Source organism: Dama dama, chromosome 32, assembly GCF_033118175.1.
Source record: "Dama dama isolate Ldn47 chromosome 32, ASM3311817v1, whole genome shotgun sequence".
Classification (NCBI taxonomy): Eukaryota; Metazoa; Chordata; class Mammalia; order Artiodactyla; family Cervidae; genus Dama; species Dama dama.
The window spans coordinates 31628712-31654840 of record NC_083712.1 but is presented as its reverse complement, the minus strand read 5'-3'; the positions used below and the strand labels follow the sequence as shown (position 1 = coordinate 31654840).

The window sequence follows — 26129 nt, the reverse complement described above, 5'->3', positions numbered from 1 at the left end:
AGGTGAGAACCTCTTGGAAAAGGTCAAGAACACTGTTTCAAATTTTATTGGGCTTGCGCCCAATATTACCTGGGCTTGCGCTAGCTTGCAAATTTATAAGTGTGGTACAAAATAACACTTTAATTTTAAAAAGTGGAAAGAAATAAAAAGAGCACTCATATAACCAGAAGTAAAGTGACTAAAAAGTGATTTAATGAAAAGCACATACTAGGAAATTCTTCATAAAGATCTCTCCTTATGAGTCCACTCTGCTCATCCCTTTTATTGTTTGGATTTGAGTTGTTTCACTTACAAGCTTAAAATGAATTGGTAAGCAAAGGTTTCAGAGAGCTACCCAAGACATTAAAGCACCGACATACCTTCACAGTTTCCAAGTCTCCGGCTTTAGATGCTTCTAAGAGTCGATAGTCAACATCAGAAGTGCGTATAGGTGTACTTTCTGCATAAAAGACAAGGGAAGATTACTGCTGGTTTTTAAGGAACCACAGAGTAGCAAAGGAGGGAAAATTATTTGGTAAATGGAAAGAAAGATGTTAACAAAAAGGCTGTCAGAGTTTACAAATAAACTACTACTGTATACTGTTGGTAACTACAGGCTTGTGAGATGAAAGTGCTGGTTTCTAAAAGTGGATCTCAAACCTGGTATTAACAGGGGTTGTTAAATAAACCTTTAAAATATTGCCCAGAACAGAACCCCAATAATTTACTATACATTCTATATAACTGATGTAAGACAACCTGGAATTGGATTAGTAAATACAGGTACAACTGAAAAGTATGGCCAGTATATGGTCTATAGACATACAATTTTTTTGCAGAAATATTAGTTTAAAAAGTTCTATTGTCTTCTAAATAAAAAAAAAATTCTCATTTAAGAAAACCTTTGTAAGGGCAAGACTTTACCACCAAATTCTATTATTTGTACTATCCTTCCTGATCAATAAAAAATATGAAGACTTAAACTAAAAAGTTCTGGCACATACTAAATTAGGCATTTAACGACCCATCTAATGTTTTTATCTTACTAATCAATTTTTAAGAAGAATTATCAAAATAATAAAAAAAATTTTCATTTGTGATTCAGTATTTAACTTTTACTAGCAGCCATATATTCTAATTGTATTCATTTAGAAGACATTTTAAAAGCATTGCTGGAGCAATCTGCTTAATTTATTCAATCCTTTCCTCCTCATTTTATCAATTACCTCTAAAAACTACATATGATATTATGAGAAATTCTGATGTAATAGCTATATATTTGCCTGATTTATAGTTCCAACTTGCAGAAACTAACCTAAAATTCACTATTAAATGGTTCTTAGTACAAGTAGAAGAGAAAAATTTGGAATGTTTGAAGTTTAAGAATTACAAAAAGGAGAATGTTGATGGGCAGGGCCACAGGCTAAACTGTAAGCAAAGAAAGGCAGGAAAAATTTTCAGGCCAAGAAAACATTCCAAAGAGCCCCTTAAAACAAGGGGCACAAAGTCTGCGTATCAGTGGACAGACCTGGAAGAGGAAGAATAGAAAGCAAGGTCTGTCTGTGTGAACTTACCACTCAAAATCTGCTGCACGGCCTCGTTCCCCATCTGTGCTGCGGTAAAGCCTTGTAAGGAGATGATAGAGGGATCAGAGCCGTAACTCAGCAGCAGGCGGCATGTCTGCAGATGACCAGCAAGGGCAGCTCTATGCAAAGCGGTCTGACCAAGGGTGTCCAGTGCATTCATCTGAAAAATCATTGAAAGGGGCACATGGGACTGAGCAGCTGTTTTGTTCCCCTTTATACCCTAGTAAATAAATTCTTGAGAAAAATCGTCAACTTTTATGAAAATACAATAGACTATTCATAAACTATTCAGGAGCTCTTGCGTACTGATTCTAAAGAAATACCATCTTCTTAGCTGCCCTTCTCTGATCATCTTATTGAAAATTACGATATACCCATCTCTTCCCTGAATGACTGTCTTCCTGTCCATCCTCCATTCCTTGCCACTCTCCTTGACAACTCGAGGTCTCTGTCAGGTCCCCAAGGGCTGGGACTCTTGTCTGAGGTTTGCTGCCTGCCACAGCAGAGATGCATATTTTGGATGAATGGGTTCTACCAAACTTGTTCTCAGAATGTAAAGACAACAGAGTAAGTAAGCAAAGATAATTAATTTCTTTTCTAATTTTAGCAAATGATTATAACAGAATGACCTAATTGCATTACAGACACATTTAACCAAAAACTTGATTTGAAAATTCAGAAGTTCCATTTTTAAAACTTTGAAAAATCATAATGAAAGAATGTTTACTTTTAAGACTGTTAAGACATGTTAAACTTTGGGATCATGTTTATAATTTGATCAAAACTAACTAGTCCTAACCTGTTTTCTGGAATGCCCCAGTAAAGACTACTCTAGTCAGACCAAAGTCCACATTCATTGTACACAATGCTTCTCTCACAGAAGTCCTTCATTCTGCCTTTCTGGATTACGAGATCCATGGCAAGTCTCACCTTTTCTAAAAAGCCTTCCTTGATTAGTTTAAACCTTGATGATTACTTCCTTTCTGAACACCTATGTCAATTCAGCACTATTTTAGAAATTAGAACACTGGGATAATGTCTGTTTACCAAGTAAAATTAAGGTTACTGAAATATGGACTGTATTGCATAGGTTTTCTGTGTCTAGAAAGCTCCTATTAATGGTACACGGTAAGTTCTCAAATACATACTGGCTGGTTATTCAAAACACTTGTGTACCCCCACCAAACACAAGAATAACAGAGGATTTAAGACAATTGGTCTTCCTGTCTCCAGTCTTTCATTGTTGTAAGTAAGGCCATGACACTTCAGGCAAGGGTTCAAATAAATTCTTAACAGTGTTTCACAAAATTCACCATGAAATACTGACAAATTTAATTATATCATATTTGCCAGCAGAAAAATGACTATTTATACATAAAAGCACAGTCATTATTAGCATGTATTGATGGAAAACACAAGTGGTCAAACTAAACTTGAATTTTTCTATTAATATTTCTATTACGTTCTCATCACAGGAGAAAAACTTAAAACTGAGAACATTCTAATCATTAACATTTTCCTGGAATTTGCATAAAACACCAATTTAATTACAGTGATGGAAATCCTCAATCCAGTTCATCAAATCATGGGAAGATGGTTTGAGAACTACTAGTCTAAAATACAGATCTTACCAAGTTACTCCTCAGCTGAAACTCAGGGACTCTTTAATGCCTTCACAAAAACTTGAATCCCTCCACACATCATTAAAGACCATCTGTCATTTACTTTTACATCACCTCCCCTTCTACGATATTTTTTCATCACAATCTGATAGGCTTGCTATGCTCCACTGTTATTAGGTTACACTGAAGCCCTATTTTCTGAAGGTGTTAGTTTCTAAAGTTATTGCAAAAGGTAAAATTTGCCTTTGGTCAAGATTATCCTTGAAGATATCTTAATGCAGTGGTAGAGACAGATATAGTTTCTCAGTAAATCCAACATCAGCCAGTTTCACTTCCAGTGTCTGAGCAAATCAACTAAACACCAGATGAAGTACAGAGAGTATTTTTAAACATTAACAACACACTGTCTGTAAGAAGTGGTTATCTCTATAAATATGCGTGGTGGAACTGGGCACAACACAGAAAACCACAGATTCACTTCTCGCATTTCTTACTCTGAGGCATGCACTCATGGAGTGAAATACAGAGCAACACTCACCACTTACTAGTATAAGGAAGGGACGCAACTACATTTACTAAGCACGTACCAATATTAGACTCTGTGCCTGATACTATATGTTATTAATATATTGTAAGCTATTTAAAAGCAGAGACTATGCTTTTAAGATTTTCCTAAAGAGAATGATTGAGTACTGTAATGATATGTAGCCGGAAATGTATAGGACATAAAATTATGACTAAAAAATGCCCCAAACTGTTTTGGAAACCAGTAAGCAGATGATAAGGAAATGGTAAGGGGACTCTCCAAATTCTAGTCAGTGTGAACAGCCTAGTCTCAACAGCTAACTGTGAAGTTGAGTTCACCTCCTGTCTAAGCTTAAGCTATCTTTGTCCACATCACTCATGTGGTAATTCATCATGAATTATTCTGTGACATTTCTGTACCTAGGAATGTGAACTCATACAATTTTACATTAACTATGAACATGTGATGATGTCCCAATCTGATTTCAAATAATCTGAGAGTTGAAAATGGTCTCTTTTAGCTGTTTTTTTTTTCTGTTCAAATCAGGGCACTTTGAAATTAAAAGCAAAGAATAGTAGAAATAAAATGCACAATAGAGGGACAAAGATAGGACTCTGAAACAAGTCTGTGTCCTGATAGACAGAAACTACAACCTAGGGAACCGGTAGCAGGCATACTGTAAACTTTTTAGCTTGAAGTTAAGAAACACTAGGCTTCCCTGTTGGCTCTGATGGAAAACAATCTGCCTGCAATGCAGGAGGCTCGGGTTCAATCTCTGGATTGGGAAGAGACCCTGGAGAAAGGAATGGCAACCCACTTCAGCATTCTTGCCTGAAGAAGGCTGTGGAAGAAGAGTCTGGCAGGCTACAGTTCATGGGGTTGCAAAGAGTTGGACACAACAGAGCAACTAACACTCCCACTTTTTTTTTTTTTAAAGAAACATTAACTCTGTACCATCCTTTTTTTTAAATAAAAGTCTTAAATTAATTTTGTTGAATACTGATAAACGATTATGCCAACTATCATAGATACATCTTGAGTCTACATTTCTGTAATTGGTTTTCTAAGAGAAAGTAGTTCCCTAGGAAGTTTATCTTCTTGAAGCAGGATTTGCTCGTGCCATCTGCCTATTCAAAAATTTCCAATGGCTCTCCAAGTATTGTAAGAACAAATTCAAAACTCTCCAATTGAGACTACTAAGACCTTGCTCCAATATGTCTTCTCAGATTTTCCTTAATTCCCCTTGAACTACCTACCTATTATTCTATCTACTGAACTAACTAATCATAACTTGTGACTAACAAACTCCTTTGCTTTCCTGATTGAGTCATTATTTAAAATGTATTCTGAGCAAATGCCAACTACATTTACAACTATTTCTATAGATCTAATTCCTGGACATTCCTAGTGAAAATTCTATTTTATTCATGAAATTTCCCCATTCTCTCCCCAGCCTGCCATCACTAACAGAAGTAATTGGTCTCTCCTCTGAATAACAATCTATCTGTCCTTTCCAATCTGATAATAGATATTCAAGTAGACTGTATTAGTTGAGACTACTTTTAGATTTTAAGTGCCTTAAGACAAGAAGCTTTATCAAATTCAAACTTGCTATATACCTCATAGTAATAAGTGCAATGCCTTGTATACTGGGTGTTTGAAAATGGTTGGTAAATGGATGGCTCAAAAGAATGACAAATTAGTAAATTCTGATGATAAAGAATACAGTTTTCGATATACTGTTCTGTATAATGAACACAGACTACTGAAACATTCTCTAACCAAAAACCATGTATTCTTCTTTCCCCAGAAATCTGGAGGAAAAAAAAGTTAAATGCCTGTGTTAACAGAATTGTTCAATAGTGGAAATAACTGACTCACTTTATCTGCAGTAAAAGTATAATTTAAGTTTTTACAGATTATTACAGGCCACTGTTATCCATGGTAGGATGTACACAGGTTAAAGGATCTCCTATGAGGAATGAAGTAAACAAAATGACTACCAATTTAATTCTTAGTGAGAGTTCTGCTACGGTGATCAATATTTTACTCAGAGGTTTTTAATCCTTTAATGTGTTACGAATCCATCACAAAGTATAGAATTTTTCTAGGAAGTTAAATTTTAATATAATCTGAGGAACATGAAACTAGATTAATGTTTACTAGCCACACTTCAGTATTATCATTTGTAAACCTCAACATCCACAAGGAATTTTAAAAGAAGCAATCAGGTTTTCTGAAAAGAGATATATTCTAATGGTACATATTTTCTTTGCTTTCTTAAAGGGGCACTCACACTGCCCACATGCCCAAACTGTCAGAGAAATAAGTTGCAGAGCATAGCTGATCAGACTCGAGGTGTCAATGCCATGGCTGTGCTAAACAAACTGAAGTCTTGTTTATGCTCCCTTTCTCATCTCTCAGACATGGGAGAGATGGCAGCTGCAGGTGGTATATTTCTAAGCCAAACGTGTATAAAGTAAGGGCTGTGAAGATCATATTCAGGCCACAGAGAAGTACAACAGAAAAATACAGTCTATAAAAAGAAGAATGAAGCAGATGAACAAAGACTGGGAGAGAAAAGAAACTCATGCAATCTCAGAAAGAGAAAGACATATACAGAGAGAATAGCAGCTAAGGAAACTAACAGTTATTTACAAATTCATTGTTCTGTCTTTTGTGAATTTTAGCTATAACTCCTGCAGATCATTTCTTTGGGATTAACTCATCTCACAGAAGTAATAAGCCAGATTTCTACTTCTGCCTAATCTATATTCAATCGATCTAACTGAATGGTAACCAAAATGTCTTTGAGACACTGGCCCCTTGGGACTTTATTCTGATATGATCAAACCTCAGATATTATTTGAACTATAAAAGCTGCTTGGGATGTACATTTTTAAAAGCACTTAAAAAAAAATAAAATAAAAGCACTTTAACACTTTTGCACTGACAGAATCTGCTTATCAACCCACCTCTGAAAGAGAATTAATAAAATCCTTATAATAAGCTAACACATTTCTCTAAAGAGAGCAAAGATTCTTGATCACTCTCAATGTGAGAAATAAGCCCATTAAACACTAATTACTATTGACACAATTTCTTTTTACATATAGTATAAATAAATCTGTCAAATTGAGACATGAACATCAAAAAAATATCATGTTCCACACATTTAACAGATGCTCACTAATGACAAAACAGTAGTGCTTTCAAGCATGAAAAAAAGAACTGAATTAAACCTTTTGTTTCTAGGTACTAACAATACCATATGCAACTGGGGCTTAGGTTCTACTTAATAATGATAGCAGACAAAGCAGTAGCAATAGAAGGCAGAATGTCAGAGTAGATTAACAATAATGAAGAAAGAAAGATAAAATCTTTATGTCTCTCTTATTTAGGGTTCACAGTAATCTTGTAAAGCAGGGAGTAGGTAGACATAATATTTTTTTAGGATACATAAGTTTACTCCTATAAAAGAGGACTTCTCAAATAAGTTGGTTAATAACCCCCTTTTCTTAAAACCATCATTCCCTTACTAGTCCTTTGTTTTCTGTCCTTTTGCTGAATACTGCCTGCTTGCCTTTCTGGACCCATAATATCATCCTTGAGCCTGCCTTTGTGTCCTGGGAAAATCACCTGTATAGATGACAGCAATGGCTTTTTTGTCTTTAACTTTTTGTTGTACTTGGCCAGGGGGTGGTCATGAGGAGGGGACTGGTGGGAAGGAGCGGAATGAGGAATATGGATGAGATCTACCCTTTATCAAAGGCTCAGATGCTGTCAGGTGGTATTCTCTAGCTACCTCCCCCTTTCTGTGCCCCTTCAGGCCCAGGGATGACGATAGCTCCCACATGCTGCTGGTACTACCCCATTCCTGTGGATTTCCTAAACCCTGTCCACACCTTTGTATATAATTTATTAAATATTCCCCAGATTACCCACTTTGAGTGTGTATTTATTGCCAAAACCCTAACTAATACAATTTTCTACCTCTATATCTTTGGAATACCTCCTTTAAAAGCTGTGTGTGTGTGTGCATGCTCAGTCCTGTCCAACTCTTTGTGATCCCATGTACTGTAGCTCACCAGGCTCCTCTGTCCACGCAATTTTTTTAGATGAAAATACAACAGTGGGTTGCCATTTCCTTTTTCAGGGATCTTCCCGAGCAGGGATCAAACCTGCATCTCTTTTGTCTCCTGCAGTGGCAGGCGGATTCTTTACCACTAGGCCCCTGGGAAACCCCCTCTTCCCACTATTGTTCCACAAAGATGAGCAATCGTCAAAGGTTCTTTCCCTGACTCTCAGTTCATCTCTCCACATTCTCTACCCGAAACCTTCCTCATTCCCACAGTGTGTGATCATTATGTCAAGGGCTTCCCAACACATATTTCTAATCCTGAACTCTCTATCATACTCCAGTGCTATGTTTCCAACTACTAGTTTTATTTAATGTCCTTCTATTCCTCCTATCATATTAACTCCAAGTACAAAAATCATTGCCAACACATAGTTTTCTTACTTCCTTAATTGTACCACCATTTTCTAAGTCTATTCAAGCACCCAATTCACTTCCAAGTAATACAGCTTAGTATTTTACAAATGGCTTTCGTCATTCTCTTCCTTCTTCACTACTGAGGCCACTAAACTGATTCAGGATTAGCTTCAAGTTTGGTAATTGCATTAACTTCCAAACTGGTATTTCTCACAGTATCCAGCACACTATCATTATCATTTTACATTTCAATGGTGAACTAGTGGATCAAAACAAATTAGAAAGTGATTATATACATGTGTCTTATATAAAATTTAGATAATGAGGGGAAATACATATATAAGTTTAGAAAGACAAATATGGAAAAAATTACAACACTCATACTTACTACTAATTAAAGAAAGTATGGTTTGTTTGCATATATATATAAAAGCTCATTTAATTTTTACCAAAACAAAACAACAATAGTCACCCTTGTAGGGGAGGTATTAATACCCATATATCACTAATGACTCAACAGAGGTTCAGGAAAATTAAGTCCAAGGTCATAATACTTTCTAGAAAGCGGAAGATTCCAAACAGAAAAGTATACCTGCTTATGTTATGTATACAATATGCTTAATTTAACATGCACAATGAACCTAAACGTTGAATTACCAAGCTTCACTCAAAAAAATGTTTTGGCTTATCTTACCAAGTTCTATTTAAGTGACAAATTAGTTAATGGCATTATATCTCCCTACCAAATTCTCTGCCATTTCTGATTTACTAGTCTTAGCTTAAGAACTGGGTTCATGGTGAGGAGGTGAAAACAGCAGAAGGGTAGAAGCAGCATAAGAGAGCTGAATCGTAATTCAAGGGTAGGGCAGCTTGTTGGGAAGGTGCTTTTAGATCAAATGGAAACAATGAGCTGTTCAAAAATCAAATTGAAACTACAAGTTCCCCAGAAAGAACACCAGGCAGGCAAACATTAGGGCCCATCAGTAGCTAAATTGGGTTTTTACAGTGAGCTTTTACTAATGCTAGTCACCAGATAAACCAACCTTAAGGGATAGCAGTCTGCCTTGGAATCAGGGAATGAATGAATGGGAGGGTGGAAATTGGTGTCTGTGGGTTCATAACCCTGCTTAATTTTTTTTTCCATTTAAGGTGCTTAGTAGCAGGAGTTCTCAATTTTGTTGAACTGCAGTGGGAGGACTAGGGAAGATATACTAGTCTAAAAGTCATTCTACAACACTGGCAGGGCGTTTAAAATTATACACATGCCTGACTGATGAATTGCGACGTTATTGATGAGAATGTACTGTGAACATGAAGGGCAGAAAAAGATTTAGAGCCACAGACGTAGAGTAATGCTGACTAGGATAGGTTATATAAAATAATGTTATTTCTCACTGAATCTTCATGAAATAAAATGACTCATGGGAGACAACAAATAGATACTTTCCCAAAATGAAGGGCATTATTCATGGTTGTTCAAGACCATTATAAATGCCATAAGATATTTTTAAAAATAGGTCAATGATAAACATACAATGCTCTTAACCGTAGCAGAAAACCCACTTAGCTTATTATTTTCTGCTTGATAGAGCAATAAGACATTATTTATGTAACAACACAGTGGCTGTACCCTCAAAATAGGTAATAAATTTGTAGAACTCTGCTCCTTTCATTCCAGTTCATCCTGCCTCTTTAATTAAAAACATCAACAGTCCTTTTAAAGCAAGGATATACTAATTTTTGGATCATGCACTTCAGGAGTAAAAATGTGTTTTGAGAACCCTCTCAATATTCATTTATGTTCATCTGTAAATTATAACCAAGCACTGCTAAGCTAATGCATAATGAATATTATAAAACTTATATAAAAGGAGAAATTACAAAGGATGGGAAGCAGATGAAACAATAAAATATTAAAAAATTTTAAAATTATCAGTCATACAAAATGTCATTTGGCTCAATTAAAAGACTTCTAAAAAATCTTATAAAAACTGTGATGTAGATTTGAGGGTGTGATTCTAGATTCATTTTCAATAATTGGCCCTACAGCTAGATTTCACGTAGATATGTGGTGCAACTGGAAAAAGAACATTGTTAGCAAAGTCTTCTAAATCACAATGCTTATTTTTAATGTAATTTACTAATTATGCTAAGGCTTTAATTGAATTCTGCTAGTAAAATTGCATCTTCCTTGATTCTTGCAAACTTATCATAAGGTACTGCATTAAAATGTCATTAATAGGTTCAAAAACTACCTAACAAATTAAAAAAAAACTTTAAAATGCCCTTTTCATTTGTTAAAAGTTCCTTTTAAAAAGCAGTTACTTTCTCATTCATTTCTCTAAAATATGTAACTTTGATCTTTAAGGTTCTGATTATGTTTCTTTTTAAAAATATGTACCTACATACAAGTAATAATCATTTGTCACCATAGAAATATAAGCAAATTTTGAACTCACTCACTTTCATTAAAAAAAAAAAAAAGGCACAACAACTAAGTATGTCAATTCCTGAAAATCCTCATTTATGAAATAGCCAGATAAACCTTTTTATAAGATTATCATGGTTGTTTCCTCTGATTTTCAACAATGGTATTTATCAAGAAGCTACCGTTTAGAATAATACCCATAAATCTACTCATGTAAAGTGCAACATGTCACATCGTGCTGGATGTGAGCAGATGAGTGAATGTATCACTGTCAATCCCCCCACCACACATACACACACACACACACACACACACACACACACACACACACACAGATTGATGGCAGTATCAATCTGTGTATGAAATAGTAGTAGATTTTAATTTCTCTGTTCTTAATAAATTACTAGTTATTAATAAATTACTCTTTCAATAAATAAAAATTCTAGTATTTCCCCCCTCTACCCAGAGGCTCCCTCTTGTATGTTCCATAGAGTGTCTGTATCCTACTTTGGGGACTCCTGCTTTAAAATATACACTCTTGCTTTCTTTCTTTCCTCAGCTGCTGCTAAGGTGCTCGGTTCTTTCGAGGACGCTAAGGCCATTTTGGGGTGAGGCCCTCACTTCATCCGGCAACTAGCACCGTGCTCAGCAGCCCCACTGAGCACCCACCGCACCATGGCCTCCGTCTCGGAGCTCGCTTGCATCTACTCTGCCTTCATTCTGCATGACGATGAGGTGATGGTCACGGTTGATAAGATCAATGCCCTCATTAAAGCAGCCGGTGTAAATGTTGAGCCTTTCTGGCCAGGTTTGTTTGCAAAGGCTTTGGCCAATGTCAACATCAGGAGCCTCATCTGCAATGTGGGGGCTGGCGGACCTGCTTTGGCAGCTGGACCAGCAGGAGGTTCTGCCTCATCCACCATTGCTGCCCCAGCTGAGGAGAGGAAAGTAGAAGCAAAGAGAAGAATCTGGAGAGTATGATGACATGGGCTTTGGTCTTTTTGACTAAACCTCTTTAGTAACACATTCAATAAAAAGCTGAGCTGTTAAAAAAAAAAAAAAAAAAACAACACTGTTGAGGATTTAAAAATTTTCACGTTCAAGTACCACTGAAAAACAACCAGCTTGCTTCCTTCAAGCAAAATTTCCTAAAGCAGTTCATGGGAGTTATGGAGTTGCAGATAATGTCACTCAGACAATGCCAATAAAAATGGTTATTAAAATTTTATTTCTTTATATTGAGGTTATGTGCAAAAATGATTATCATTACTGGTTTGAAGGAAAAAATATTCTTTAAAGTAAGTAGCAATATTTTGCCCATCATTTACATAAATTATTTTCTGATAAGCCATCACTGATGTTGACTACCAAAATATATCAATTCCAGTATTAAGGTAGAACAATGTATAGTTGAAATGCATTTCAAATGATAAGACCCTAACCACACTTTTGCTTTAGAGAAGAATGACAGTAAAGTACAACATAAAACACCAGTAATTATCTCTATTAGCAACCAGATTTGAATCAGCTTTAAAGGAGAATCAATGGATTCAAATACATGTTAACAGTCATCTTTATAAGATTAGTTTCTTCAGGAGAAACAGAGAGGAGAGGAATAATCTTTAAGTGCAGCTAGCTGCTCAGCGCCAAGACTGGCACGTTATCTCAGGTGTGTGCCTTTTACCTTTGCTCCGTGTTTATGGAGAACCTCCATGACATCATTGTGGGCTCTCTCTGCTGCAACATGCAGGGGAGTCATGAAACTGTGGAGAGGAGAAAAGGAAAAGGTCATCTCTTAACTTGAATTGCATTCTTGCTTTAACTACAGAGCAATGCCTTCTGCGACTGCACTTACTCTTTATTTTTCTCATTAACATTTGCTCCTTTTCGAAGTAACAATTCTGTTACTTGTTTGCGTTTGGGATGCAGCGAGGCCACAGCGCAGTGCTGTAAAATAAAGAAAAACCAGTGAATAAAATAAACTTCTGTGTAAAAGCAGATTTCTGAATTGAATAGCACCTGCTGACTATTTAAAACACTGCTGTCTCAAAACATACATTTTCACATTATGGAGACGACTGAAATTCCTCCTAAATACACGGGGAATATGAAACATAAGCCTTTCAATCAAGGTGAAATTATGCTCTTAGTTGAGCATTTGGAGAGACTTCATTCCTTTCCCTTTAGCCAATAAGCAATTATCCAGTATATGTTTACTTGAGGTATCAGAATACTGCCTCTCCGAAGCTATAAAAATCCATAACTGAATTACTCAGTCCTTCAGTAGGCTGTCAGCCACAAAAGTCAGTTATTTCTCAAGCTCTTCCCCAGAGGTACTCCTATTGGAGAATAAGAGGTATTGTATTGGAGAGGTATACTATTGGAGAATAAGTCCATATGCCCAGGGACAGGTAAGAAGGTAACAGACTTGAAGGAGCTTAGAGGGAGAAGTATTCTTGGAAATTTTATGTTTTATCCTCTATTCAAACAACCTTTGTGTTCAACTTCACTTCATATTTGTATTAAAATTTAAAAATTAAAAACTATGTACTAATGAATAAAATGAACACTCCAAAAAGCAGGTCAGGTTTATTCCGTGGCTTTGAGTGTGTCCTGGCATAATACTGTGTGGCCTGAATGTATCTAAACCCCTGCATGGGAGCCATATTCTAAGCATGCATACCGCTGGCCTATTTTGGTTTGGTAACTCTTACAATGTTATTTTCAGCAGGTATTGCCTATAGTTTGATACTTCTGTGCCAGATATAAGTTAAGAATGTTAACTGAAGCATATTTACAGGTTTGTGATAGAGGCATCCCTTATGCTTAAATTCTGGATTAAAGTGTAATCCAACCAGTCCTATACCTGAAACTTAAAGTGATCATTGACAAAAACAGAATCATCTTTCTGAAAGTACATAACAGAAAGAAGATGAATAGTTTAAAAAAACAATCTGTACAGTCTGGAACAAAAAATTTCCCAGTCTTACTATATTTCATTAAGGAATATAATAGTTCTTTGACTACAGTTGCTCAAAAGGATGAGGCAAGTACCTTTGAAAATAATTTAATCTTCTGTAGAAAGCAAATATAATATTTATCTAGCAAGCAGCAACCACAAGAAAAGGGATATTCTATGAGAAAAATCACACTTTGTATTTCATAAGCACATTGGCCACAAAAGTAGGTTTGTTATAATATGGTTGGATAAAGGCAAATGTAAAAATAATTTTCAAATTAAAGTTGAGCAAATGGCTCTTCTCTCACCCATGAAAGCAATCATCTCCTGAACCAAATTTAAAAATCAATGCAACCAATATTAAAATGCAAATTCCTGGCACTTTAGATACTAAAGTTACCTTAAGGTTTCTGAAATGAAAATCGCATTTTGAGTTTACACCACTGTTACAGACCCAAGGGACGGATTAGCAGTAAGATCTTACCAGTGCAGTTTCATGAGACTGTGGCTGTTTGAAATTAATGATTTCCAGAGCAAGTGTTTTTTTAACTTTGGCTAGGTCTGCTTCTCTGGCTGCTTGTAGTAAAGAGTGACCTTTAAATTCATCTGTTAATGAAATAATGGTGACATATAAATATTTAAAATCTATAAAAATTATTATCATGATTATAAAGTAGGAAAATTATTAATTTTACATATTCCTCTATTTTAGCAACAGCCACAACATGACAAAACAATGATAAAAGTGCAAAGGAGGAGGGTGTAGGTTAATGAAAATTTCTGAAATAAGACTATTTTCTACTTAGTGTTCACATATAAATTCACATACAAAGATACTCACTCCAGCAAAGTTTTAAATCAAGTGACTTAAATGTACACCAAATAGAAACCAGTTAAGTAATTTGTGAACACTTATACACTGGAATAGGCTTCCCTGGTGGCTCACAGGTTAAAACGTCTGCCTGCAATGCGGGAGACTTGGGTTCGATCCCTGGGTCGGGAAGATCCCCTGGAGAAGGAAATGGCCACCCACTCCAGTATTCTTGGCTGGAGAATCCCATGGACGGAGGAGGCTGGTGGGCTACAGTCCACGGGGTCACAAAGAATTGGACAGGACTGAGTGACTTCACTTTCACTTTCACACACTGGAATACTTTCTAGCTCATAAACAAAAAGATAGCTCTCTATATATTGGACATGAAAGTATAGATTTTTAAATGAAAATTTAGGTAGCAAATGAGAGAGGGAAGGTTGACTCATTTTTTTGGTATGATTACTACTACCTTACTGCCAGCACAACTAAATATAACTAATGATATAAAAAATGCATTTAGAGAAATATTCACCAAAATATTAACAATGATTATATCTTAACATAGAGGAGAGGAGAACTGATTTATGGGGGAAGTGCCAGAGTCTGAAAAATTTTCAAAGAACAGTTAATGTTATATATTTATTATTTATATAAGCAAGTAAGACTTTTTAAAAGGGAGTTCTAAATTAACTACATGAATAAGAATCCACTACCCTTATTTATTAAAAGCAAATAGTCTTATTTTTTATTTTAAAAGGTTGGAGTATATTTTGATAAGTCTACTTGTTAACAAAAAGCTGAAAATTGTTCTGAAAAGATATAAATGATACGTGACATAATATGTTACATAATTCCAGGCCTGCTCATGTTCAGGCCTTTGCATCTGCCTAGTACTGAACTCTTTCTCTTTGCCTTTCTCTTTCCTTTGAGGGCCCCTTGTCACTTTCTTTTCTCCCTTATAAGACAGAGAGACAGAGACACACACATGCACACACACGTATTAATTACTACTCATCGCTCAGGGTCTCAGTTCAGATCCTCTGGATAAGCCTTTCCAATGTTCCCTGTTAGGATTCTTTCTTCTAAAAGCGTCTGCACTTGCCTTTAGCCTTCTATCACAGGGCTTATCGCACTGTCTTATCTGCTACAGTGGTCCCATCACTGACCACAGTGCTTGGCATATAGTAGGTAGCCAATAAATAATTGCTGCATGAATGGTGATATGTATAAAATAAGTCATGGCAGGTTTGGGGGAAAACGTTTTTGTATAACTGTGTGTTTAGTGGTATTTTATCATTGCCATTCCTCAAAGTACAGGACTTTGAAACTTCAGAAATCCTAATTACCTTGAAAACTCAACATTTATAGAATGCCTTAGAAGTTTCTCTTTCTAAATGCCTTTTGAAACAAGAATGAAAGCTACTTTTAGGATTTTCAACTCCAGTTATGTGCAGAACCCACACTATTGTGTTCATCTGGCTTCACGAAAACAAACAAAAAAGTAAACAAGAAAGAGTAGAAGAAATGTACAGAGAAAATGTGGTAATGACGGGTATGATCAAAATATTGTTTTCTGTTTCCTGTATAATTTTCTTAAAATGAAGTCTGTTATTGTGATTGCCTAGCATAAAGCAGTAAGCATGAGGATGAGAACTGGTTAGAAAAGTTCCAACTTTGTTAAATACTTTCCTTCATTAGTAGAATCTTATCTAAGGAGATACTGAGAAGGTTGCAAAATACTCTAATTAGGGAACTTTTTCCTTTACAAAACTATAGAATTCTTGGTTAAATTTTAATGTTTACACTGGAATACAGAGACCAATGAAATACAATGTAAAAACTTATAATAATACTTGTATTTACAAAACGACTAGAAGGAAAAAAAGTCAATTGGTGACAGGGGATAAAGCCGAGTCTGGGGTATAAAACTAAAAGAAATAAATTAGAAAAAGATATTAAAAAATAAATACACTTTAAGTTAAATTCAATTCAATAAACCTGCTGGGTACACAGCATGCACAATGTACTGTGCTAGGTTGGGGGCAGGTAGATACAAGCCCAAATACCAACACCATCCACACATTTTTATTAGGTAATAAGGCACTGTGCAGGTGCTAAGAAGATAGAATAATAAAACCAAAGATCTTTCAAGAATTTAAAACTAAAGTGAGAAGACAGAACATCACATGGAAAAATAAACTATATAATGGAAGATAACATGACAAGAGTCATATGAGTGGGAGAGAGAAAAAATGCACTTCCACAAGGATTCATTGCCAAGACATCTGCCCAGTGACAACCTGGTCTGTGCGGGCCTCTAATCTAGTGAATGTCATCTGTTCCGGCACCAAAGTAAGTTTGAATTTCCATTTAAACGAGATCAGAATTGCAAGGAATTCTTCCTATTTTAACATAAACAAATTTACAGTCTGTTTAAACTTCATTGATGTTTTCATTTTGACTATGCCTTTTTCTTAAATGATCATTTAAAGGTTTTCTCAGGTGTTTAAATCCAGTTATCTGATTCTTAGTATCCTACATGGAAGACAGTATCAACTGTGGGACAAATTTAAAATTAGGTATGTGACACCTATTTTAATTTAAACCTGAAATGCCTACAGGTAGAATTAAATATATCTTAGTATTTGATATGACAACTAAATTTAATGTAGTATTCTGAATGGGATCCTGGAGCAGAAAAAGAACTTCCCTGTGAAGGACCGGGAAGCTTGCTCTGCTGCAGTCCAAGCGGTCTCAAAGAGTGAGACACGACTGAGGGACTCAACAGCAACGGCAACGCTGAATGGGATCCTGGAGCAGAAAAGGAGCTTCAGGTAAAAACTAAGGGAATCTGAACAGAGTACAGCCTTCAGTTAATAATATATTGGTACTGGTCCATTATTGTGACAAGTGTACCATATTACTATGTTTATGGGGGGAAACTGGGTATGAGACATATGAGAACTTTCTGTATTAATTTGGGAAGTTTTCTAAATCTAAAACTATTCTAAAACAAAAGTTTGTAAAAAACATGCATATGTAAATATAAGTAAGATGTATCTGAGAAAATTACTTCAACCAAGTCGTAAAAATTATCTTATTTAAATTTGGACTAGTGATTGTGCTTGGGCTGCAACACAGATAAAAACATGACTGTGCAACTTGCAGGGTTTGGGAAACAGGGAGCATTCCATGATGTTCTATAGCATCTGTTATTACTAACAGTACAAGAACATAAGCCCTGTGAGCGTAGAGATTTTTTTCTGGTTTGTACACATCTACATTTCCAGTTTCTGGCATATGGTAAATATTCAATAAATGGTTACTGATGAACTCATCCTCTAGTCTTTAAAAAAAAGAGCCTGAACACATAAATTAGAATTAAGCTTGAATAAACACAAAATAAATATAGTGTACATATATAAGATTCCTGCAGAATTCATAGAGAAAAGAATCAGAAAAGAGAATAACTAGTTGCCTATAAGAAGACAAGGTCATTATCTAAGCTGGACAAAACATTAGCCCTAATAACAAAAAGATATTCCAATTTACAACAAGCAGTGTTGATTTTAGGATAGAAACACATACAAGTCAATCTTTCCCGGAGCTCAGGAGTTGGAGCCATGTCCACTGCACTTTTGCCATGGCAGTTGACTAAAGTAGGATCGGCACCATGGCTAAGTAACAAAGAGCAGACCTCTACGCGATTCTTGGAAGCAGCCTCATGAAGCGGGGTAAACTGCCACAGATCCATAGCATTAACACAAGCTCCATGCTGAATTGAGAAAAGAAAAGTTACTGGTCAGGAATCATTTCACTGAATCAAATAAAACACTGATTTTACTGTAAATTTCAGTTATAACTCTGAAATGTCAACAACTGTTTTAATTTCAGCATTTAAAATACAGTTTAAAATAAGCTGAATACTTTAAACATTTCAAGGCAACAGTGAATATTAAAAAAAAATATTTTGCTCTTTTAAAAAGCTTGGTAAAAAACCCCCATGAAGACTCATGACAAATTAAAGGCAAATAATATTCAATATCTTTAATTTTTCTTACCTTTAGTAGCAGTTCTGTGACTTCATAGTGTCCATATGAACACGCATTATGAAGAGGCACAAGTCCACTAAATGGAAAAAAGCAAACTGAGACACTGTAATGTCCAACAACTTAGAGTCATTCATCCAAGAAAGGCTGAGAAACAAGAATCTAACCAATTCCAATACAATCATATTCTAAATATTTTAAAGTAATAAGAGTATACAAAGCATAACTAACGTCCAACCTTTTGTTAGTTATGTTATGTCAATCATTAAAGCACCAAGTAGAAAAGCATTTAAGTAAAGGTAGAAGTGCAGGTACTAATTCAAACTGCATGCTTTATATGTTAAGTATTTACAGAAAATAAATGTTAACTGATAGTGAACTGAAATATTCCTACCATATTATTTCGCTTTCATGGTGATTTCCAACATAAGAACTGAATATCCAAATTATTAGAGCTTGCATATCCAAATGTCATTGTGCACAAATCAAGGACCCTCTTTTGGGGGTATACTTCTCTTGAGGACTCACCTACGGTTCACCCATTTGCTTTCAGACATGCACACAGATTACAGGGGTGTACAAGAGGATCAGGCAGGTGTGCCCCTGTACTATGGGAACACCATGTACATATGGCACCGAGAATGGGGCAGGTGAGAGAGAAAACAGAGCACGGAAAAGAGCAGATTTGAAATGACAGACTCCCCTTCTGAGAGCTCTCTCAAATACCGAGCTCTCTCTTGTCTCTGTTTCCTGCTGTGGAGAGGGGCAAAGTGAAAGACAGTCTTCTCTGGGGCTGTCCTTTACGCTACCCATCACGACTGTAGTAGGAATCTACATCACATGGGCAGTCAGGTAATTATCTTTTAGATCTTAAAGTGGCATAAGGAGAAGTGTTAGCCCAATGTATAGGTTAACAGACCCAATTCCCATGTCCCTGGAGATAAGCTAGGAAACTGGTACAAAGTTTTCCAAAATTCACCTGTTTATACAATAAATGACATACTGCTTTTTTTGATTCCCAGACACCTCTCTTTCACATCAATCTTCATAAGGACCTTTAAGGTTTTCTCAATTTAGATGGTCAAGATTTCATCAGGAAAAAAATTAAAATACTGTATACTTAAGATTTTAGCTTATTAATAAAAGATGATCCTTTTATACCTGATAAATAGAACAGTCATATTACTGGGTTATAAGAATTTTTGATTCATCTATCTTTCTGAAGTACAACTTAAGAGTTGAAAAAATAGTAATTGGAATTGAGAGAAACAAATTTTAACTGCAAATAACAGAAGACAGTAAAATTAAACTGATTTGGGAAATTGTTATGAGACAAATCCTTAATTAGTAGGAATATAAAAATAAGTCAAATCACTGTGAACATTCTCAAAATGCTGTACAAGCTGTAAAACAATGGGATGTAAGACTTTGCCCAGTGCTCAACAACTCTGGTGTATCAGATGTTGAACACCAAGTGTAATAAATGACCTGTTAGTGAAACCATCCACAATAAGCAGATTCACACACCCTTTGTCTTTTGCATGCACGTCAGCACCATGTTGGAGGAGAAGCTGCACGATCCGAACTCGGTTGTAGCCTGCTGCTAGATGTAAAGGAGTTGACTAGAAAAGAGAAAGAAACAAAGGTAAAATAATCAGGTAAAATAAAGGTAAATAATTCTCATTTTGGCATTTAATCTGTATTTCTTTAAAGGCAGGGAGTGTTAACACACACAGAAAATACTGAGGTGAAGTGCTCAAATTCATCTTTCTTAACTGGATAGGAGACAATTCACTCATCTCAGAAGTACATTCTAACTTCAGTTGTTGCTGTTTATAGTCACTAAGTCATGTCTGATTTTTTTGCAACCCCGACTGTAGCCCGCCAGGTTCTTCTGTCCATGGGATTTCCCAGGCAAGCATACTGGAGTGTGTTACCATTTCCTTCTCTAGGGGATCTTTCAGACTCAAGGATTGAATCTGCATCTCCTGCACTGGCAGGAGGACTCTTTACCACTGAACCACCAGGGAAGCCCCCTAACTTCATGCCATTCACCTATTTCTCCTAGTGGTTTTTTTCAAGGCCTTCAGTTATCATGCCCTACTCTATCTACTCTACATTATTTCTTAGTTTCTTTACATCAAGGACCATCCCAACTGTTCTGGGAAGACATGTCAGAATTCATATTCCTCATAACTGGAAATATTCTTCTTTATCCTACTTATGTCCTGCCACCTTTCAAATTCTAACTTTTAAATCCCAATTCTATTATAAAGAGCTAGCTCTTAGAATTCCTCCTAAATAGGAAAAGCTGAAAAACATCTCTAAAGAATATCTGAAGAAATTCTAGTGGAAAAAAAAAGGACAATGGACTCTATTCATCCCACCAGACTGCTGCTAGCAATTGGTCAAAACTAATTTCCTACCTTAGATACAATGAAATATGCCAAGATGGTATTTAATTTATATGCAGTATAAATACAAGAGGAAAATAAGGTTTCTCTTCAACAAATTTGTCACATTTTAATTTGACTCATTATCAAAAGGTTCTCTGATCACATATATGATAATGAAAAATAATCAAACTTCTTACCTTTAAAAAAAATCACAAATAACATTATTTTAATTAAAAGTTTCTCCACAATTATAGCAATTTCCCTACCTCTACTCATTCACTTTAAGTTTAAATACTGCAATGGTTTCTTATATGCCTTGGGATTTTAAAAGATTTTCATTTTATTTTCTTCACATATTTTGTCAAGATACAAAAGAATTACTAAATACTGTGTTACCTATTACTGCTTTCAAGGCACTCCATGCTGCTGCTGCTGCTAAGTCGCTTCAGTCATGTCTGACTCTGTGCGACCCCACAGACGGCAGCCCACCAGGCTCCGCCGTCCCTGGGATTCTCCAGGCAAGAACACTGGAGTGGGTTGCCATTTCCTTCTCCAATGAATGAAAGTGAAAAGTGAAAGTGAAGTTGCTCAGTCGTGTCCGACTCTGCGACCCCATGGACTGCAGCCTACCAGGCTCCTCCGTCCATGGGATTTTTCAGGCAAGAGTACTGGAGTGGGGTGCCACTGCCTTCTCCGAAGGCACCCCATACATTTTATTTATCCTGATGGTTTCTAACTTTAGAAATTATTTTTGAGCAAGACATAGCTAGTAATGAGGTTGGGTAGATAGAAGAAGGTCCTGAATAGGAAGTCAGGAAACCTGATCACAGTCCTGGATCTTACAGAACTGTAAACATTATGTTAACTATTAGCTCAGCTTTCTCACATGCAAAATGGAGATAAAACCACTCCTCTTGGCTATTTCCAAACAGTGTGAAAAGTTTTCTCCCACATTTAAACACCTTTAAAATGTAAAATGCCATATGAAAATAGATGATTAAAATTTCTGAATCATCAAACAACAAGCCCGTCCAAGTTTCTGCATTCAGACACATGTCAAATGTTATTGTAAATACCTCCAAGGACTATCAAGTTATTTCCAGGACTTATTTTCCCCTTCTTTTAACATTTTAAAGATGTCGTTTCACTATCTTCTGGCTTGCACTCTTTGAGACTAGAAATCCGCCTACATCCTATCTTTATTCCTGTGTACATGTGGTTTTTCTTCTGGGTACACTCATAATTTCACTTTATCATTAAGAGACATTAAGCAATTTGATTTGTGATGTACCCTGGTAGAGCATTTTTCTTCTTTTTTTGGTATATGTGAGTGCCTGGGGCTGGCTGAGTTTCTTGGATCCATTATGTATTCAGTACAGTCAGTTCAGTTCAGTCGCTCACTCGTGTCCGACTCTTTGCGACCCTATGAATCACAGCACGCCAGGCCTCCCTGTCCATCACCAACTCCCGGAGTTTACTCAAACTCATACCCATCGAGTTGATGATGCCATCCAGCCATCTCATCCTCTGTCGTCCCCTTCTCCTCCCGCCCCCAATCCCTCCCAGCATCAGGGTCTTTTCCAATGAGTCAACTCTTAGCATGAGGTGGCCAAAGTACTGAAGTTTCAGCATCAGCATCAGTCCTTCCAATGAACACCCAGGACTGATCTCCCCTAGGATGGACTGGTTGGATCTCCTTGCAGTCCAAGGGACTCTCAAGAGTCTTCTCCAACACCACAGTTCAAAAGCATCAATTTTTCGGCACTCAGCTTTCTTCACAGTCCAACTCTCACATCCATACATGACCACTGGAAAAACCATAGCCTTGACCAGACGGACCTTTGTTGGCAAAGTAATGTCTCTGCTTTTTAATACGCTATCTAGGTTGGTCATAACTTTCCTTCCAAGGAGAAGCATCTTTTAATTTCATGGCTGCAGTCACCATCCACAGTGATTTTGGAGCCCAAAAAAATGAAGTCTGACACTGTTTCTACTGTCTCCCCATCTATTTCCCATGAGGTGATGGGACCAGATGCCATGATCTTAGTTTTTTGAATGTTGAGCTTTAAGCCAACTTTTTCACTCTCCTCTTTCACTTTCATCAAGAGGCTTTTTAGTTCCTCTTCACTCTCTGCCATAAGGGTGGTGTCATCTGCATATCTGAGGTTATTGATATTTCTCCCGGCAATCTTGATTCCAGCTTGTGCTTCTTCCAGCCCAGTGTTTCTCATTATGTACTCTGCATATAAGTTAAATAAGCAGGGTGACAATATACAGCCTTGACGTACTCCTTTTCCTATTTGGAACCAGTCTGTTGTCCCATGTCCAGTTCTAACTGTTGCTTCCTGACCTGCATACAGGTTTCTCAAGAGGCAGGTCAGGTGGTCTGGTACTTCCATCTATTATGTACAGTATTCACCAAATCTGAATAACTTTCAGCTATTATTTCTTTAAATATTTTTCTGCCTTCTCTCTCACCATTCTCTCCTTATGCAGATGTTAGGCTGCTTTTGAAGCTTGCTTTTAAAAAGAAAAGAAGGGAGGGAGGGATAAAGGGGAGATGGGAAGGGAACCGAAAGGGAAAGACTGTGAAGTTCGGGTTTATTGAGTTTGAAGTGCCTATATGATACCCTGGCGGTAATGGGGCTGAGAATGGAGTTTTGGAAAGATCACTCTGTGTCACTCAATGGAGAATAGACTGGACAGGGAGGGCAAATCTGATGGCAGCAAGACCTGAATAGAAGCCTGCAGGACTAATCTAGGAGAGACAGAATGACGGTGTCAGTTAGCAAAATGATAGCGGCATCTAGGCAGAGAAAGATGAGCTACGGGAGCAGATGAATTCGTAGGCAGTGCGTGCTGAACATGCTAGATGAAACTTTCCCAGCAGTCATTCTACTGTGGATGCTAATTATGCAAACTAAATAGTATCATTGGAAGGCACATAAAAGTCTGTGAAATGCATGCAGTAAATCTGAGGAAATGGTATAAAGCAAAAAGAAAAAGTACAAATTGAGAACAAAGGATGATTTGAACAAGCTCCTACTACTGAGCCCAGGGGTTTTTCCTCTAGAAAAACATTTACAACTAAACATTATATACTAAATGCTATCCTCTGATGCAAAGCAATTAAAATCACATGATGCAGGACTAAATTTAGTGAATGGTTACCACTAGTGTCAACATTACACCTCAACTACTAAATGGCAAAACAATGGGAAGAGCAATTTTCTAAATGCTAGGATAATTAACAGAGTATAATTTTGGTTTTGGGGAAAAAAAAAGCAGACCATTTACTCACACATGGTACTTGATAATTTTGTGGTGGCTGTAAACTAGCAAACACAAGAACCAAACATTTGCGGCATCGTTGTGGACAGGACAGCACGGCAACCTGTCAGTGTGCATACCTCAGATTTACTTTTAAAACAGACTTTTTTGTTGTGAATACTTTAAAAGTCAAACATGTAGAGTGATAAAATATGAAGCAACTGCAAACATATAGCTCCATCAAAAAACCTATCTTAATACTATTCTGCTGAAAGAGATTTGCTATTACTACTACTTTTATATTGTAAAATGTTTATACAAAAAAGAATCCTTACTTAAATCCCATAATTCAAAGTTTTCTTCTTGGAATCAGGCCATAAGAGAAAAAAGAAACATATTATGTATATTTATCTTTGTTTCTTATGATACAGATTTGAAGCACACAATAATGCATGAACTTATCCTAAACTTTATACACGCATAGCTAAAACAGGAACAACCAACAATTCTGTTATAAAATTGTGGATGATAATTATGGCTGATTTGCATTGTTGTATGGCAGAAAACAACACAACACTGTAAAAATGTAAAAATTTTTAAATTAAAAGTATATAAAAAATTGTGGACACAACTTTATAACAGAAGTGTAGGCAGCACAGTATGAAGAAGTGATGAGCAGAGACTTTTAAGTTTTGGGTTTGCATTTCTCTTTTGCAAAATTTACAAGTTATGTGGCTTTGGACTCGTTTCTTAATGTCTGAGCCTTGGCTTCTAATATCTATAAAATGAGAATTATAATTCCTACCATGTAAGACTATCTTATGGATTAAAGTTAACTATATAAATAAGCACCTAATACAGTATCACACAGAAAAAGCTCAACAAATGGTGGTTATTACTTATTATCACCTTATTGAGTATCCTGCACACTTAGAAGTTATTTCCTAATGGTCATTTCTCAGCCGTCATCTTACTTCACCTATTTGCATCATCTGACATAGGTGATCATTTCTTCCTTCTTGAAATGTTTTTCTCCTTGGTATCTAGCACACCTAGACACCCGCACTTCTTTTCTGGTTGCAGAATTTCCTATTGCTGTTAATGGCAACAAAAAGTATTCACTTAAAAGACTGCTAAAGACTGGTCCTAAAACTGTGTGCCACTATCTTTTACTTTAACACTTGTCACAAAATAACACAGTTAAACATTGATATTTATGTGTCTGTCTCCTCCAATCCATTGTGAGCTTGTTGAGAATGAGGAGTGTATTTTAATTTTATGTTCGAAGGCTTAACACAGTGCTTCATGCTAGTAATGAAATGAAAGTTATAGTCTGCTTTTGATTTACATTAGTGAAAGAGAAGAGGGGATACATATAATCCAGCTTGGTGAATATGACTTTGAATTTGCGTAAAAGATTTATACCACATTTCAACACAGGCCTGTGTGATGTATGAAGCATTCCCTAGGAAAGAAGAAAGCCACAAGTGAGAAGCCATGATGTAAGTCAACAGAGAGCTGCCTGACGTCATGATGTGTCCTGTATTTCAGTTTTCATTAAGATTTTCATTTTGACCTAGATGAAATCCTCTGGGATTTTCAGGCTAGAGTAATCACTTCATCCTGGTTTGCACAGGCCATTCCTAGTCTTAGGAAACCCACGCACCCCAGGCAAACTGGGATGGTTGATAACCCAACTCTAGGCAGACTTAAAGCTGAATGACTCTTGGATTCTGGACCTGTCTCAAGTCGGAAAATAACGCGTGTGTCTGAGTGTGTGTGCCAAGGGCATACATGCATTTGCAATAAGGTAAGACTTACTGCTGCTGCTGCTGCTGCTGCTAAGTCACTTCAGTCGTGTCCGACTCTGTGCAACCCCATAGACGGCAGCCCACCAGGCTCCTCCATCCCTGGGGTTCCCCAGGCAAGAACACCAGAGTGGGTTGCCATTTCCTTCCCCAATGCATGCATGCATGCTAAGTTGCTTCTGTGCGATCCTATGGAC

At 36.5% G+C, this 26129-nt stretch overlaps 2 protein-coding genes across 2 annotated transcripts in view; one reads left to right on the top strand and one right to left on the bottom strand.

Moving 5' to 3' along the window:
* TNKS (tankyrase) overlaps positions 1-26129 on the bottom strand; it is a 152734-nt gene that overhangs the window by 33492 nt on the left and 93113 nt on the right. Inside the window, exons 6-13 of the mRNA XM_061134811.1 lie at positions 19986-20080; positions 18471-18537; positions 17998-18184; positions 14080-14201; positions 12492-12583; positions 12321-12399; positions 1554-1725; positions 360-439 (exon numbers count right to left, since the gene is read on the bottom strand). Coding sequence (XP_060990794.1) covers positions 360-439; positions 1554-1725; positions 12321-12399; positions 12492-12583; positions 14080-14201; positions 17998-18184; positions 18471-18537; positions 19986-20080 — 894 coding nt within the window. The remainder of the gene's footprint in view (positions 1-359; positions 440-1553; positions 1726-12320; positions 12400-12491; positions 12584-14079; positions 14202-17997; positions 18185-18470; positions 18538-19985; positions 20081-26129) is intronic.
* On the top strand, positions 11312-11617 carry LOC133050502 (large ribosomal subunit protein P1-like). The gene is made up of 2 exons (XM_061134721.1): positions 11312-11383; positions 11459-11617. Exons 1-2 carry the CDS (start codon positions 11312-11314, stop codon positions 11615-11617), a joined length of 231 nt encoding a protein of 76 aa, XP_060990704.1.